We start from the raw sequence: 15951 nt of genomic DNA on the forward strand, positions 1-15951 counted from the left end.
TTTTTCACTGCTTTGATTCCTTCTGTGGGCCGCTGCCCCAGCACCTGTTTCTTCCACTCCCACGGACCACTGCCCCAGCGCCTGTGTCCCTATTGGCACACCCCTGCACACTGCACTGCCTGCTGCCTGTTGGCGTATTGACCTCCCCAGCTAGCCTGGGGGTGGGGGAGCTCTGCCACCTCTGGGTCCCCACTTAGAGCCCAGTGCCTGTGGGCACTCTGGAGGCACCAGCTAGCTGCTCTGTGAACTGATGGGCAGATGAGGGACAAAGCATGATGGACACAGAGGGCTAGGTGGACACACTGCTTCTCAGAGCTGCTGCTGAGTCCTTGGCACTGTTTGGGAGTTGAACTAGATGCCTCTGATGACTTTCCTACTCCGAGCTGCTGAGACCTCACTGACACAGGCATCATCAGTCATCCCACTCTGGGGGCTGGTGGGACAGGAGCCTCTGCTGCAGGAGGTGCCCAGGGGTTTCTGCTGGGGCAGCCTCAAGGCCTCTGGGGTCTGCCAGCAGCTGGGGAAGAAGGTAGGACCCGGCTGAGAGTCAGCCCAGTGGGGAGCAGCCCTGGGGCCAGCATGGGGACACCTGTGGGGCTTTGGGCTGGGCCTGAGGAAGAAGTCATCTACGTGCCTCTGCCATTTTCTCTACGTTATCTCTTGACCTGGACTTCTCGTCAACCTAGTGGGGAGGAGGGGGCCCTTCAGTCTGAGAACTTCAGACACAGAGGTAAGATCTGGAATTTTTAATCTTTTCTTGGGTTTACGACAAAGACCTTGGCTTGGCTGCTAAAGTGCAGTGCTTACAGGGGGTTGGGAGCTCTCCTGTAGGGACCAAGGGTGGGGCACAGGCCTCAGGCCTGAGAAGTGGGCAGGACAAGGAGCAGAGGGTCTGCTTCTGCCCAGCAGCACACCCAGGACTCGGGGGGCCTGGCCTCCTCTGAGTCAGGAGAGCAGGAGCTGGCCTTTCTGAGGGCCTGAGGCAGACATTAGCTGGGAGGCTGCTGCAGGGCTGTGGGGCACGTGGGCAGGAAGCCCCCCAGGCTGCCCAGCTTTCTACCCCCGAATCCTAGGAAAGGAGTTTGTAGCTTGGACAAGGAGCTCTGGAGGGATGTAGCAGAGGGAGGAGGGGGGGCACTGAGTCAGACTCCAGACCAAGAGGCCAGGGCAGGGGACTAAGAGGGTGAAGGGCTGGGCCACAGCTTATTGCTGACCTGGCCTCAGAGCGTTAGGGTCAGGTCAGCCCCTCCCACGAAGCGGGACTGGACACAGGTCACCTGGGGCAGTTGGGCTTGGAAGCGCCTGACGGCAGCCATGTTGATCCCGGGGCACATGGCCACATCCAACAAGCAGAGCTGCTTGCACATCTGCCCAATGGCGTCCAGCGTTCTGCAGGGAGGCCCCTGTGTGAGTGCCTGCCCCAGAGCGGGCCCAGCCCTGTCCCTGTCCCTGCATTGTGTCCCAGACACTCACTGCTCTGTGAGCTGACTGCAGCTGGACAGGTTGAGGTGCTGCAGCCTCCGCCAGGAGCCGGCCACCCGGGCCCAGCCCGCGTCGCTGAGGAGGCTGCAGTGACTCAGTGCCAAGCGTTCCAGGCTGGGACAGCCCCTGGCCACGGCTACCAAGCCCACGTCTGTGAGTGCCGGCAACAGGCTTAATGATAACTGCCTCAGCTGGGGGAACTGGAGCACCTGCAAGGATGGGGGTGTGTAGCATGGCACTAGGGCCCTTCCCAGTCCCCCAAATCCAACCAGAGGAGTGGCTGAGGGTAGCAGAAGCCAATGAGAAACAGCCAGACTCCTGGCTTCAGCCCCAGGATCCTCAGCCTATCCACACCCCAGCCCCACACCTTGGTCAAACTTGCGTCGGTCAGCTTGCTGCGAGCTGTGAGGTCCAGCTCCTGCAGAGCCTGCAGCGTGAGCAGCGAGGGGCCCTGTGGCTTGGGAGAGGAATCGTTGGGGCCTGAGGCCTGGTGCTGTAGGAAGAAGAAGCCCTTGCTTCTCAAGTCCCCCCTGAATTTGGCCCCCAAGGGCTCCTAGGGAAAGACTTGGGAGGGACAGGAAGGCAGCTGAGCCCAGGGACCACCCTATCTTGCATGACCTTGAGGGTCCCGCACCTGGGACCCCTGCACAGTCTCCTCATTTGGCTCCCCCAGCCCCAGAAGCCCCCAGTCTTGGAGTTCCTTGCACCAAGCCAGGCACAGGACTGAGAGGTGGGTGAGGTGGGTGCAGATGGCTTGCAAGCTCCGGTTGGTGAGGGCCACACAGGAGGATAAGTCTAGCACCCGGAGGCTTGGGCCCAGCGCTGGGATCAGGGAGAGCACTGAGGCATCCTAGGAGGGAGGTACAGAAGGGCAGAGTGATGGAGAGGTGGCTTGTGCCTCTGTCACCAGGGCGCAGGGCCAAAAACGAGCTTTGGCAGGGGTCACTAGGAAGGTTCTGCCCAAGGTTCCAATTCCATAGGTAACAGAGAGCTACCAGGGTAGTCCAAGGGGGGAAGCAACGTGGCCCTGTGCTGGGAGTGGAAGGTTGGAGCGGACAGGGCAGGCCCTGGGGGTGGGAGACTAGAGGAGGCAACTGGAGGAAAAAAGGCCAAGACCACGGCCGGGGCAGGAAGGACACAGCTGGGCACTTCTAAGGTACCTGCCCTGACAGTGCTCCCAGCCCTCTGACCATACTCGAGCAGACCAGGGTGGTCATTTGACCCAAACTGAATGAATCAGATACACTGCCTTGGAATTGAAACCAGAACTGTGAGGTCACGGAGGGGCACAGGGCTGCCACCTGCCAGTGGAAGTCAGGGCGGGAGAGCGGGAGCTAAGGGCAGAGCGGAAGCAGCTGGCTTGCAGAGATGCAGATCGGGGAGCTGCAGAGGCACAAGAGACGGCCCCGGAGATGGCAGCCAAGAGGCTCAGTGGCCAAGGGAAGGTGGAGTGCGGTGGGGGGCGGGGAGCACTTGTGGGGAAACATGGTTGAGTGACTTTTTGTAAGTTGTGAGTATCCTGCTTATACTGATGGGTTGAAGGGATAATCCACCAAAGAGTGAGAGGCAGACTGACATTGCCAAGACAGGGAGGCCACCCAGAGGACAGCTGAGCCCTAATCCTGCTGCTCCCACATCACATGAGCCCCTCTGGCTCTGCCGTCAGCACCCTCTCATGTGTACCCTCGGTGCCCCTTCCCCACAGGACTTGGTCCCATCACCCTTTCACCAGCCCCCCCTGCCTCTGGAATGCCCGCCCACAGCACCTTCCCCAGCCTGCAGTGTCACCAAGGACTTGGCACATGAGGTCTTGTGCCACCTTGTGGCCCGGGCCACCCAGGTCTCCTGGCCCTCCCTCTACCTGAGTGGGGACTGGGGGAGGAGTGCTGGCAGCAGCACTGTGCCCCAAGCTCAGTTCTGCTATTCCTTGGACACAAACGCTGGTGTCACGCACCTGGTTCCCCAGCCCCAGGCCCTGGAGGAAGGAAGGGGCTGGGATGCTCACCTTGAGTGAGGAGCAGTAGGCCAGGCTGAGGGAGGCCAGTGGGCAGGGAGCTCCGCGCCCTGAGCCCAAGGCCTGGACCAGTTCCCGCCCATTCACCAGGCAGCACTCGGCCATGTCAAGGCTCCGCAGCTCCTTCAAGCGCCCCAGGGCCACACACCCCGCATCCGTCAGCCGCTGCAGCTTCCCCAGCCTCAGGTGCTGCAGGTGCCGCAGGCCCCGGCTCACAGCCAGGAGTGCCCCATCAGCCAGCTCTGCGCAGCCGCTGAGGTCCAGGGAGGTCAGGCCTGGCTGCTGGCGACAGAAGGTGGCCACGGCCTCTGTGGAGAGGTCCCGGCAGTTGTGCAGGCTCACCTCCCGCAGCTGCAGCCCAGCCACCTGGCCCAGGGCCTGCAGGACCTCAGGCAGCAAGCTGGTGCCACTCAGGTCCAGGGCATGCAGCCTGCCAGCCCGCTCCCTCACGAACCGCAGCAGGTTGCGGAAGGAGAGGAGGGAGGGGGAGGAGTCCTGGGGGCTGATGGAGCCACGGGTTGGGCCTGGCTCGAAGGTGAGGTGGCAGTAGGCCAAGGAGAGGCGCTCCAGGCTGGGGGCACAGCTGCTGAGCCGGTTGAAGCTGAGGTCAGCCAGGTCCCGCAGGCCAGCCAGGTTGAGCTCACAGAGGCCACCCAGCGCCTCCCGGACCCGCTGTGCCGTCTCAGGCTGAGCCAGCAGTGTGCCTGATGTGAAGAGGCTGTTGCAGCCACTGAGGTCCAGGCTACGCAGGGCCGGGCACCCCAGGATCAGGGCCACGAAGGAGGTCTCTGTGAGACTGCCCCCACTAAGGCACAAGCTCTGCAGGTGCGGGCCCAGGTGGTAGGCAACAGACTGCAGCACCTGGTACGAAGCTGGCGAGCCATCCAGGTTGGTCAGGCTCACGCAGGGGACGCCCCTGAGGCCCAGGCTCTTGATGGCCGGAAGGGAGGCAGAGGACACAGGGATGTTGTACCGCACGTTTGCCTAAGGGGAGCAGCAAGCCTGGGGTCAGCCCTCTGACCTGAGAGGGAGCTGGCACTGGGTCTGGTGGCAAGAGTTGGGGGCAGGTCAGGAAGGGTCCTTCCACAATGGGGGCCCACTGCAGCATTGGTTGAGGAGGTGCTGGTGGCACGTGGGAGTTGGGAAGACAAGTTAAGCTGGGACTTGAAGGGAGACGAGGGCAGGAAGGCTAGTGGTGGACAGGCCTAGAAGCTTACAGAGGAGCAGAGTGCAGTTAGGAAGCTGAGCATGGGAGGGTTGGGGTGTGACCTGGAAGAGGCCCAGCAAAGCCCCCAGGGTTGGGGTGGGGGATTGGAGGGCAAAATGTGCTGGACCTTTGGGACTTTCAGAAGGAGGCCCTGAGATCCACAGGCTCAGCCTCCTAAGCCAGGGGACCCAGAGTTTAGCATTAGCTAAGCAGCCAGCTCCCCCACTTCCTGAAAGCGTATGAGCAGCTCTCAGATTAGCTGGAGGAGGGAAGATGCAAGGCAGGTGATACTCACCACAGCCCCCTGGGCTCCGGGTGTCTGGGGTCTGGAGGCGGGCAGTGAGGCCACGGCCCTGTGGACTCAGAGTGTGTCTGAGCCGCATGAATGTTTACAGAGTTTTGTGTGCTAAGTGAAAGTGTCTGTGCGTGTGTGTGTGTGTGTGTGTGTGTGTGTGTGTGTGTGTGTGTGTGTGTGTGTGTGTGTGTGACAGAGAGAGAGAGGGCTAACATATGTAGGGCCTCCTGGTACTGGGCTGTGGATGCTTCAGCATTCAAGTTTTGCTAGTGATCCCTGCGGCACGTCTCTGGAAGAGACACCTATCTGTCTAGGTAAGGAAGGAGAAGTCTCCCGTTCCTGTGGGCAGGAGCTAAGAGAACAAATCTCAGAGTTACGAGGAAGTTGGGCAGGCCCTGCCGTGGAGGAACAGGGCAGCCAGACAGAGGGGACCCCATGAGTGGGGCAGGACCCAGGAGGTGAGCTCAGGGAAGAAGCTAGTTCTTGTAGGAGTTGAGGAGTCCCCAGCAAGGGGAGGTTTTCACAGAACCTTCCCCGAGCTCAAACCAGAGGGACCCAAGGGAAGGCGGCCCAATCTGTGTGGAACAGGCCTGTGGTGGAGTGGATGAGAGCTTGGCTTGTAAACTCCTCTTGTCTTTCTCTGCCCTCAGCAGGTGCTACTCAAAAAAACTTTGTTTTAATGTATCAAAATGATCCCGATCCGGGAAAGCAAGCTCCCAGAAAACCCTATCCTGACACTCACAGCAGCACAGCAGCTGATGCCCCGCCTCAAGCTCCACGGAAGGCAGTCAGATGGGAAGCAGAAAGGCAGCAACTGCACATGCCACGCCCTTGCGAGATTCTTAGCAAAGGGGGCTCTTCCAGGAAGACACCTGTCATGGGTCCTGCCTCAAAGAGGAGCACCCGGGCGTGGCTCTCCTCCTGGGAGGGAGACTGGGGCAGAGATGGGGACTACCCCTGGCCTCTTTCCAGGGAGTCGGACCCTCCAGGAACGTGGGCCCTGTGGATGGGAGAGGAGCCCACTCTGCAGCCCCCTGGTGGGCAGCGCATCAGGGACGGAAGAACACAGGTGGGGCAGCGGGAAGACCCAAGGAGAGATGGAGACCCACTGTGTGAGGGTGAGGGGAAGGTGGAGAGGAAAGGTTTCAGAAAGAGAAGGTTGAAACGCCTCCAGCCATTTTCAAGGGCCACAGGACAAATGATTCCATTTGATGATGAAGGGAGTATCCGCTGGCTGGAGAAGGCCGAGCAGTGCGGCTGCTGGGCAGCAGGGCCTTCCCCTACCCCGACCACCTCCCTCCCTGACCACCCACCGCCTCTCACCACCACGTGCCACAGGCCACCGCTCCTTGGTTTTCCCTTCCCTCCCATCCTGAGAGACTTGGTGGCCCGGATGATGCCCCCTCTCCCGCTGCCTCCCGTGAACAAGGTTAGCAGATGAGGGAAGACAGTGGCAGTCACACTAGGGTCCAAGTCAGGGCAAAGGTCACCCGGTAAAGCGGCAGGGCCTGGCCTAAGGGCTTCCAGCACTTGCTGTGTGTGTGTGTGGCGGGGGCGGTTTGAGAAGGCCTCCCCCGGCTTCCCAAGGTTTCCCTGGTGTGGAGAGGGCAGCCTCTAAACCATCACCCAGCGGGGCTCAAACTGCCGGAGCTCAGGAGCAGCCTTTAGGATAACTGTCACCCAGGGGTGGAGAGGGGTTAGCAGAGCAGCAGGCAGAAGCGCGGCTCCTGGGGGCTGGTCTTCAGCCCTGGTGTAGAGACCTCCCCCCTCCTAGGCCCAGGAGGTGCTCCTGGAGGCCTAGGAGAAGACTGCAAGGGCGATTCTCCAGCCTCAGCTGCCCCAGCCACAAGCCCCTGGGTCTCCTCCTTCCTCAGGGCTGGCAAAACCACGTGGGAAATGCCCTCCACCTGTTAAATGTGACACCCTCCCTTGGCCGTGGGAGGCCGGGATTTGGTTATACCTGGTGAGGCCCACACTGAGGCTGCAGGCCTGTGTGCAAATGTAGAAACCATCAGACTGAGAAAACGCCCGTCCTGTCTGTTGGATACAGGATCCAAAGCTAAAAGGAGTGCTCCTGTCCTTCCCCAGAGGGCTGTCAGGGCCTTTGTCTCTGGAGAGAAGTTAAGCCTTGGGTGTCATTTCCAAAGGCTCCTCCCAGCCTTAGGACCCAAGGGTGGAAGCTGGGCTGTCCTGAGTTCTTGCTTCAGTCACCAGCCCAGCCACAGGCTCCCTCCAGAACGGGCAGAGCCTGGTTGCGTGGGGGTGCTGCCTTTTCTGCCTTATTTCAAGGAAAATTGGGATTCAGTGAACAGTGGGGGCAGGTCAGGGGGGATACGAAGTCACCACGCAGGCCCCAGCTTGGCCTTGGTGAGCCAGAAGCGCCTTGATCTTCTGCAGCACCTACAGCTGGGGACACCACCTCCTCCTCCTCCTGCCCACACCTGGGCCCTGGCACTGGCTCCTGCTTGCTGGGATATGGTGGAGGTGGGATATCAGCACGGCCCAAGATGCCTAGGGAACCGGCCTGGCCACCCAGTGCTTCCACCCCAAAGTGGGGCTGAGTTTTGTGGAGGCACCCAACAGTTCTCTGTCACCCTTGTCTCTGGAGCTCATGGTTAGCTGGAGCAGCCCAGCTCTAAAATGGAGGGTCCCAAACGCTGACCCTAGCCGCTTCCTCTCTGCTGCCTCGGCCCCTGACTCCTAGTCACGTCTTACCGATCCTCCCGGGGCCTGACTGCCCACTCCTTCTTTGCTGGATTCCATGGGGCCTCCCCTCCACTCCTCTCCTCAGGGTCCCCAGTGCCCAACCCTGTTACACTGCTAGTGCCCCTTGCCCCGTGCCGGCCAGGGGCGGGGAGACCAGCTGCCTCCTCTGGGTCTGGGCAGGGATGCAGGGCTCTGCCTGAAGAAACCCAGGTTTCCCCTCTTGCCTGCACCATCAGCCGTGGCCACCCTCACCCTCACGCCCCCTGACCAGCTCTCTTCCCATCCCCCACAGGACCTCTCTCCAACCCCACCATCTTCTCCAGCCCCCAACCCCACTGTGGCACCCCCCCAGCCCTCTCAGTGATGACCTGTCCTGCTTTGAAAAGAAACTAAAGCCATCAGGTAGGTAGTCCCTCCCTCTCTCCCACTCACACCCACCGACTGACTCCTGGCTGGACCCATCCTAACCTCCTGCCTTCTGCTTTTTGTTTCAAGATGACCCCCTTCTCCTGGCCTGTGGGCCTGTCCCACCTTTTCTGAGGACCAGCCCTGCTGTCTTGGCCCCTCCCCTGTTCCTGCCTCAGGGGCCACAAGCACTCCAGAGTCGTAAACAACAACAAAACGCCTCCCTTGGCCCTGCACCCCTCTTCCTACCTTGCCCATTTCTCCCTTTCCTTCTGCAGACACACTTCTTGAAAGCACATGGGCATTCCTGCTGTGTGCCCGCATGTGCCTCCCCCATTTACCCCTCCACTCACTGCCCCTGGCAACAGCTCCCCTCCAGCCAAGTCACCAACATCTGGGGGCTTTCTCCAGACCTCCCGCAAGGGCCCTCTCTGCCATGCCACTGGGCATGGAGGGCTAGGCCCACCTAGTGCACCGCCCACTGGGAGTCCTGCAGCTCCGCGCTCCTGGTTCCCTCCCACCTTCCAGCCTCCTCCCCAGAAGCTGCTTTTGCAATCCCCAAAGAACAGAGACCCATCCCTTCAGAAGAGTGGGTTCCCCATGGGCTATCCCGTTCCAGGACACACATACACTGTCTCTGCCCCCCACCCTCTGTGTGCACCCTGGTTGACTGCATTTCCCAGTTACTTTATTTCTAGTCCACACCTTTTTCCTGAGCACCAGACTTTGGTAGCCCATGGCTTGATGGCCCTATCTCCGGATACACAGATTAAAAAAATCCCCAAATCTGAGTTCACCATCTCATCCCCCAAATCTGCTGCTTCTTAAACTCTCACCCCCTTCCACCAAGTCACCCAGGTTAGAAATCCGAGAGTCGTCCTAGACTCTTCCCTCCCTCCCCATGTCCACAATGACGCAAAGTCCCTTCCGTTCCATCTCCTGATATCCCGAGGCCTAACTGCCCACTTTGTTGAAATATTGAAATATGTCCCTCTATTCTACCCTCACTGCTTCTGCTTTATTTCAGGTCTCCTTTTTGTCTGCCAGAAATATTACAGCACTTTCCTCCTTGTCAGGGTCCTGGGCTCCATCTCTCCTGTTCAGTCTTCTTATTGGAAGATATCCTTTGTATTGTCACCAGCCTGATCCTCACAAAAGGCAAATCTGACCATGCTTTACAAACCATTAGATGGATGTCCACTTCTGCAGGACAGAGGCTGAGCTTCCTAGCTGGCATTCAAGACCTTCAAGGTCAGACCCTTGCATACCTCTTCAGCTCTAGTTCTTCCCATGCCCCCATCCCGGCTCTGGGAATGCCAACTTCTGATTGTCCTCACACACTTCCATGCTCTGCTCAGCTGCTTTATCTGTTTGGGAGCAGGGTCTCGCCCCTCACCTATTCCTGTTTGTCTGTTTAGCAAATATGGATTCCTCTCCTGAGACTCAGCTCCAGCATCCCCTTCCCGTGGAGCTGGTCTCAGTCTTTTCTCTGCACCCCCAAGCTACATCACACAGACTTCAAATGCAGCACTCAACCCCTTTTTGTTTGTGCCAGTCACCCCTCATTTCACCACAAACCCCCTAAGTGCCATGTCTTCCTCAGCCCCACATGCCCAGGGCCCGGCATGGCACCAGGCACACCCCAGGCAGCATGAGCATCTCAGAGCAGGAGGCATCCTCCAGCACTGCCCGCAGCCTCCCCACGTGTCTCTGGCAATTTTCCGTCCTCCTCCTGCCTGGGACTACTACTTCCAATCTCTCTGCTTGAGGCCATGGCCTCTACCTCTCTTCTCACTTCCTTCAGACAACTTGGCTTCCAAAGTCACAGAGCAAAGAGGCCACTCTTTGTAGGAACTTCCTCAGTAAACATCCTGAAGGAACTTTGTAGGAACTTCCTTGGCAAACATCTTCACATTTCCACCCCCACCTTCCACTTCCGCAGGAGGAAGGGCGACATCCTGCTACCCAGGATCAGGCCTTGTGTGCTGGAGCCTGCACCCGCCGCCATCTCTGCCACCACCTCCAGGCCCATCTGCGCCCACACTCTCCTCCCTCCATTCACCCTCCACTCTAGTGACTCTCACTTCAGCATAATGAAACATTTGCATTTTCTCCCAATTAAAAACGCTTTGTCAAAGTTTTATATCAATATTATAGTTCTTGAACTTAATAACTGTACTTAAGGCCATTACATAAGCGAATATCCTTGTTCTTAAAGAAATGTACATACAAGTATTAGGTGTTCAAGGAGCATGTATACAACCTACTCTCAAATGTTTAGAAAATTGATAAGATAAATTTGTAGACAGATAGATAGAAAAACAGATAGATAGATGGATAGGTAGGTAGAATGATACAGCAAATGTGGCAAAATGTTAAAACTGGTGGATCTGGATATGGGGGGGTACACTGGAGTTCTCTGTGTAACATTTGTATTATTTTTGCAACTGTCCTGTAAGTTTGAAATTATTTCAAAATAAAAAGTTGTAGGGGGGGGAGACCTTTGTCAAGCCCTCCCCAACCTCTCAATTACTGCCTTATTTCCTTCCTTTACTAGAAAATTTCTTGCAAGTGAGGTTACTCTCTACACTTCTTTTCTTCCCTCATTCACTCCTCAACTCACCTGGCTTCTTTTTTTTACAGATGCCAAATGCTGCTGAAGCCATTGGCAGCCTCCCTGGATGTTAAATGTCTCTACACTTCTTTTCTTCCCTCATTCACTCCTCAACTCACCTGGCTTCTTTTTTTTACAGATGCCAAATGCTGCTGAAGCCATTGGCAGCCTCCCTGGATGTTAAATGTCATGAACACTACTTGTTCTCTTTGAGGGATTTGACAGTGTTAGTCATCCACTCGATCCTTTAATTGCTCTCTGCCTTTGACCTCTGTGCCCTCCTGTCTCAGGACTCTCATTGCCGTACCCTGAGACTGGTATGGCTCCCCTCCCACCTGGGGCATTCCCCTTGACTGGCTGTTCCTGACTCTTCGTGCCCCCCCCATTCTTTAATGACATCCAAATCTATATTTATTGCCCACACCCTGCTCTTGAATTCCTGACCCAGAAATCCAACTCCCAGCTGGACCTCACTATCTGGATGTCTCACACATCAAATTCAACAAGCCCCAAATCAAATTCCCGGAAACAGCAAGCTCAGTGACACTGGATAGATAGCTTGACAACAGACCCTACTTACATGTGCACATTTACTATGTGACAGAGGAGGAATTCCAACCCAGGGGGGAAAGGGAAAGTATGCATAAATGGTATTTGGGCTATTTGAAAAATAATCAGTTTAGCTTCTTACCTTGTAAGCCAAAAATAAATTTCACGAATAAAAACATTAATATAAAAATTTAAACCATGAAGCAGAAGAAAAGTGGAGTGTATATTTATCAAATCTCTGAAGAGGCAAGGGCATTTTAAAACATAATGGAAGAAATTAAAAAAAACAGCATGTGCTGAATCAACAATATAAAAATTTAACTTCCGTACCTCATAAATAAACACATCTACAAATCAAATTAAAAGGCAAGCAAACTAGAAATATATTTCAATAAATATGAAAAAGATTACCTTTAATATACAAAAAGTTCACACAAATTGATAAGAAAAATACTAAGACCCCAAAAGTTAAAAGGATAAAGAACATGAATAAACAAAAGAAATACAAATGGTCAACAAATGAGAAAAACTGTTCAACCTCAATAATAATCAAATAAATAGCTAGAACAAGGAGCTATCATTGCTTGCCTTTCAAACTAGCCCAGGTGTCTGTATTCACCTCCTAGCTGGGCATCCTCCTACACCCAGTTTCTGCCTCTTCAATCCACCCTGCACTGAGGAGTTCTAGAATACAAATCACATCGTGTCACTCCCCTGCCTTAAAAATCCTTTAAAGGCTCCACTATGACAATCAGGAGAAAGCCCAAGCTCTGCCATCTGGCACACCTGCCAGTTTACAGTGTGACTCCCTTCCAGCCTCATCTCGCCCCAGTGTGCCCCACCATTCAGTCACATGGAACTCCTTGGGTGGGTGCCAGCACTAATGCACACCTTGGTGCCTTCACCTATGCTGCTGTCAGTGCTGGGAGACCAACCTTCCCCCAGATCCCATTCCTTCAGGAAGCCTTCCCTGATCCAGCCAGTTCTTCTCATTTCCTTCCTGTTCCCATTGCACCCTTTCACTCCAGTGTGACAGCACTGAGAACAAGACAGTGTGATCATTCACATGCTCGTCTTCCTCCTTCTTGGGACCGTGGTACCTTGGGGGAGGGAACTATGTCATATACATCTGGATAGCCCCAGCAATATACCTGAGCAAGTACTCAGTAAGTTTGGATGGATGGATGGATGGATGAATGGGTGGATGGACAGACAGAAGGACGAGCAGATCCATGAGCAAGCTGAAGTGAGAGACAACTGAGAACATGTCAGGTGAGGGTGGGCACCTTACCTCTCGAAGGGCATTCTGGGCTGCACAGTACCAAGCCCGACTCACGAGGGAGGCCTCTTTCTGATCTGACAGAGGCAGGAAGCTCAGAATATACGTGAGCATCTAAGGGAAAAAGGGCGTTGGGAGCTGTTAGAGCTGGCTCCCTGTGGAACCTACTCCAGTTGATAGAGTAGTGGGTCTAAGGGGACTAGTCCATCTGAGTCCTAAGCTTAACAGAGAATTTACTTCTCCTCTATCACTACTGTGAACAAACCTTCCCTGAGCCCTGTCAGGGTGGATGCTTGTACTGAATGACAAAATTAAACTTCCTGCCCAGTTTGATAGAAAGAGCCTGGACATTGGAGCCAGATAAACTTCATTTGAATCTTTACTCTGTTAACTGATTTCTCTAAGCCTTATTTTCCTTATCTGTAAAACGGCAAAGGTAGTGAAACTTAAATGGGTTGTGAGAATTAAATTAACACAGTGAAGTATCTTATATAGAATCCAGAACATAGAAAATACTCAGTTAATATTGTTTATTTCCTCTAGTCATTTCTCCATTCACAATCTAGGCGGGTGGTCTCTCATGGATTTAAAACGAAAAGTGAAAATAACATTCTAATTCTTCTCATATCCCAGTCATGTTTTCTTGTCCTCTGATCCCCAGGAAGCTACACTTCTTTCTCCTTCCCTCACAGATCAGGATCTGGCACTTTGCTCTTTGCCCATCTTCTCCACTGCCACCTCACCTTCTCAGGTGTCTGTTAAGATAATGATCCCCACAACAGAGCTTGAGAGGCTCAGACCCTGGCTCCATCCGCACTCTATGAGGCTGGGAGTGGTGAGATTGGAGGCCCTACAGGGGGCTAGGAAAGAGGTCACCTGTGAGCTGGGAATGATTTCATATTAACTATTCTTTTCTTCTGGACACTTCCCTCATTGAATCCTGCAACTCTGTGTTTTCTAGAATTCTACTCAGAACATCAGTTGCTCAGTTTCTGGATTCTTCTGTGGATCCCAGGGCTCAGACCTTAGTCTTTGATTTTTGTTCACTTCCAAGGACAATAAATTAATTTGCATGGCTTCAACAGATATCTCTATAGGAATAACCCACAATTCAATATCCCTACATTGTCCAATCATCCAAGTGCTGGTGTAGTATCACCAACTGTCCTCAGGATCCTTCACCCAAATGTTACACCATTACCTTAATCACAACACATCCAAATCCAAATTCATAATCTGCCTCCAATCCAAAACAGCTCCTCCTCCCAATTTTCCCCTTTCCCCTTCACTGCATTCCACCTGAAGATCTTCTCATGCTCTTCTGTCCTGTACTCCCAGACACACGGGTAAAGCACAGGCTTTAGGCCAGGCTAACTGTGACTCCCTCAAATCCTGGCTTCACTACTTCCTAGGTGGGTGACCTCTGTGATCTTGGGCAAGGTACTTGACCTCTCTGAGCCTCAATTTCCACATCTGTAAAATGGGTATATTAAAAATCTAGATCATAGTCTTATGGAGATATCTATAAAGTGTGCTCAACACCTGGTAGATGTTCCATAACTGGTTTCTATTATTAATACTTCTGTCTTTGAAACTTCACTATCTTAGCACTCAGGTCCTCACTATCCCACATGTGGATTTCTTCCATGATCTCCTACCTGACCTCCTTGACTTCAAACTCATCCTGCTCATCCATTTTGTACACTGTCACAAGATTAATTTTCCTAAAACACAGTTTTCAGTCCCAGTATATCCCTGTTGAAAACTTTTTGAGTTCCTCAGTGTCCTCAGGACAATGACTCCACTCTTGGGTCAGAACTTCCAGGCCTCCAGGTATGAATGGGCCCACTGATCCCAGAGATTCCCCAATCCAGTCTTCCCAATGTCCTACAAACATAGCATGTCTATTTCCTTTTGCCTATGTGAGCCTCCTTCCTGGAACGTCCTTCCTTAAGCCTGACCTCACCAGCCCATTCTAATGTCTTCTTCCCTTCTCTGATTCCTAGCACACAGGAGGTGTTCAGTCAATACTTATTAGATTGAAATAAGGATGGAGAAGGACCCAGTTGTTCTTGCTCAAGGAAGCGGTGGAGAAAGAAAGCCGATCATTACTGAGAGCAGAATGACTGGGATGGACAGCCTTCAGGGCCAGGGAGGCTAGGAATGGGGAAAAGAGCCCTGATGGGGACTAGGACTGACCAAGCCCCCATCCCCAGGGAAAAGCAGGGCAGCTGGTCTAAACTAAGGTCTTCTGGGGCTGAGCAGCCAACTCAAGGAGTAAAGGGAATGGGGAGCAAGCCTGTCTTCACTGAGGGAAAGGAGCACCATTCCTTGAACTGAGAAGAGAATAACCTTTCTAGAAGGGCCAGAGGAGGCAGCCATAAGGATGGAGTGGCCATTCTATGAATCCCATCCCAAGAGGCTGCCACAGATATGATTGATCATCACTGGGGCCTATGGGGATGGAGTGGTTATCCTCGGGGGCCAAGGGAAAAAGAATGCCATCCCAGCATGCTGAAGGGCTGAGAGCAGGCCTATTCTTGCTAAGGGGAGGGAGCACCATTCCAGGACCGATGGGCAAAGGATGGCCTGTCTCCCGTGGGCAGCGGTAGGGGGCTGCCAACTCCCAGGGCAAAAGGGATGAAGAGGCTATCCCAAGAGGACACTGGGGATAAAACATGTTATCCGTCCGGCTGGCCGACAGGGGTGAAGCGGTCTTGCCCCAGGCTAAGGACAAGCAAACATCACATCGGTCGAGGAGGTCGGGGCGGACATCACTGGGGGTCAAAGGAGTGGGAAGAATTCCTGTCTTCGCTTTCAGTGAAGTGACCACCCTCGGACGTGAAGCGGTAGGAGGCGGTCTCTCTCCCACCGCCAGGAGGAGGGGGCAGCCATCTCTCGGAGAGAATGGAATGGAGTGACCATTCCAAGGGGCAACGGAAATAAGATCGGTTACCCATCGGAACGATGGGATGGAGCAGATACGTTCCAGAGCTGAGGGGAGGGGCGGCCATTTCAAGAGAAGAAGGGTAGGCAGTGTCTGTAGTCACTAAGGTGACAAAGCAGCTAACTCCTGGGGCCGATGGGGAAGGAGAGAATAGTTTCTCAGGCTAAGGGACGGACTGGCCCAAAGGCGGGGCCGTTACCCAGATGCTTGCAGGTCCCGGGATCCGCCTGGCGGGCCGTTTCCGCCAGACGAGCGGGGCCGGGCCAGCTGACTGACAGCCCCTCCCCACAGCCCGGGACCCGAGGGCGGGGCCTGTCCCGAGCTAGGCCTGAGGGCGACCTCCTCTCACCTCCAGGGGCAGCAACTCCGCCATCGCGTCCCTGCCGCCTCCGCCCCCGCGCAACGCTTTCTGGGAAATGTAGTCCCACAGGCTATGGGGCGGAGCTTGGAAAG

General features: G+C 54.8%; 1 protein-coding gene across 1 annotated transcript; it reads right to left on the reverse strand.

Annotated features, from left to right (window-relative positions):
• Window positions 1-762: 762 nt before the first annotated feature.
• On the reverse strand, window positions 763-15890 carry LRRC29 (leucine rich repeat containing 29). The gene is made up of 6 exons (XM_037816473.1): window positions 15848-15890; window positions 12564-12665; window positions 3488-4480; window positions 1850-1939; window positions 1474-1691; window positions 763-1389 (listed from the first exon to the last, which is right to left on the reverse strand). The coding sequence occupies exons 1-6, from the start codon at window positions 15869-15871 to the stop codon at window positions 1221-1223; spliced, it is 1596 nt and encodes a 531-aa protein (XP_037672401.1). The 5' UTR covers window positions 15872-15890; the 3' UTR covers window positions 763-1220.
• Window positions 15891-15951: the final 61 nt, after the last annotated feature.

The sequence above is a fragment of the Choloepus didactylus genome, chromosome 22, assembly GCF_015220235.1.
Source record: "Choloepus didactylus isolate mChoDid1 chromosome 22, mChoDid1.pri, whole genome shotgun sequence".
In the NCBI taxonomy this organism is placed as follows: domain Eukaryota; kingdom Metazoa; phylum Chordata; class Mammalia; order Pilosa; family Megalonychidae; genus Choloepus; species Choloepus didactylus.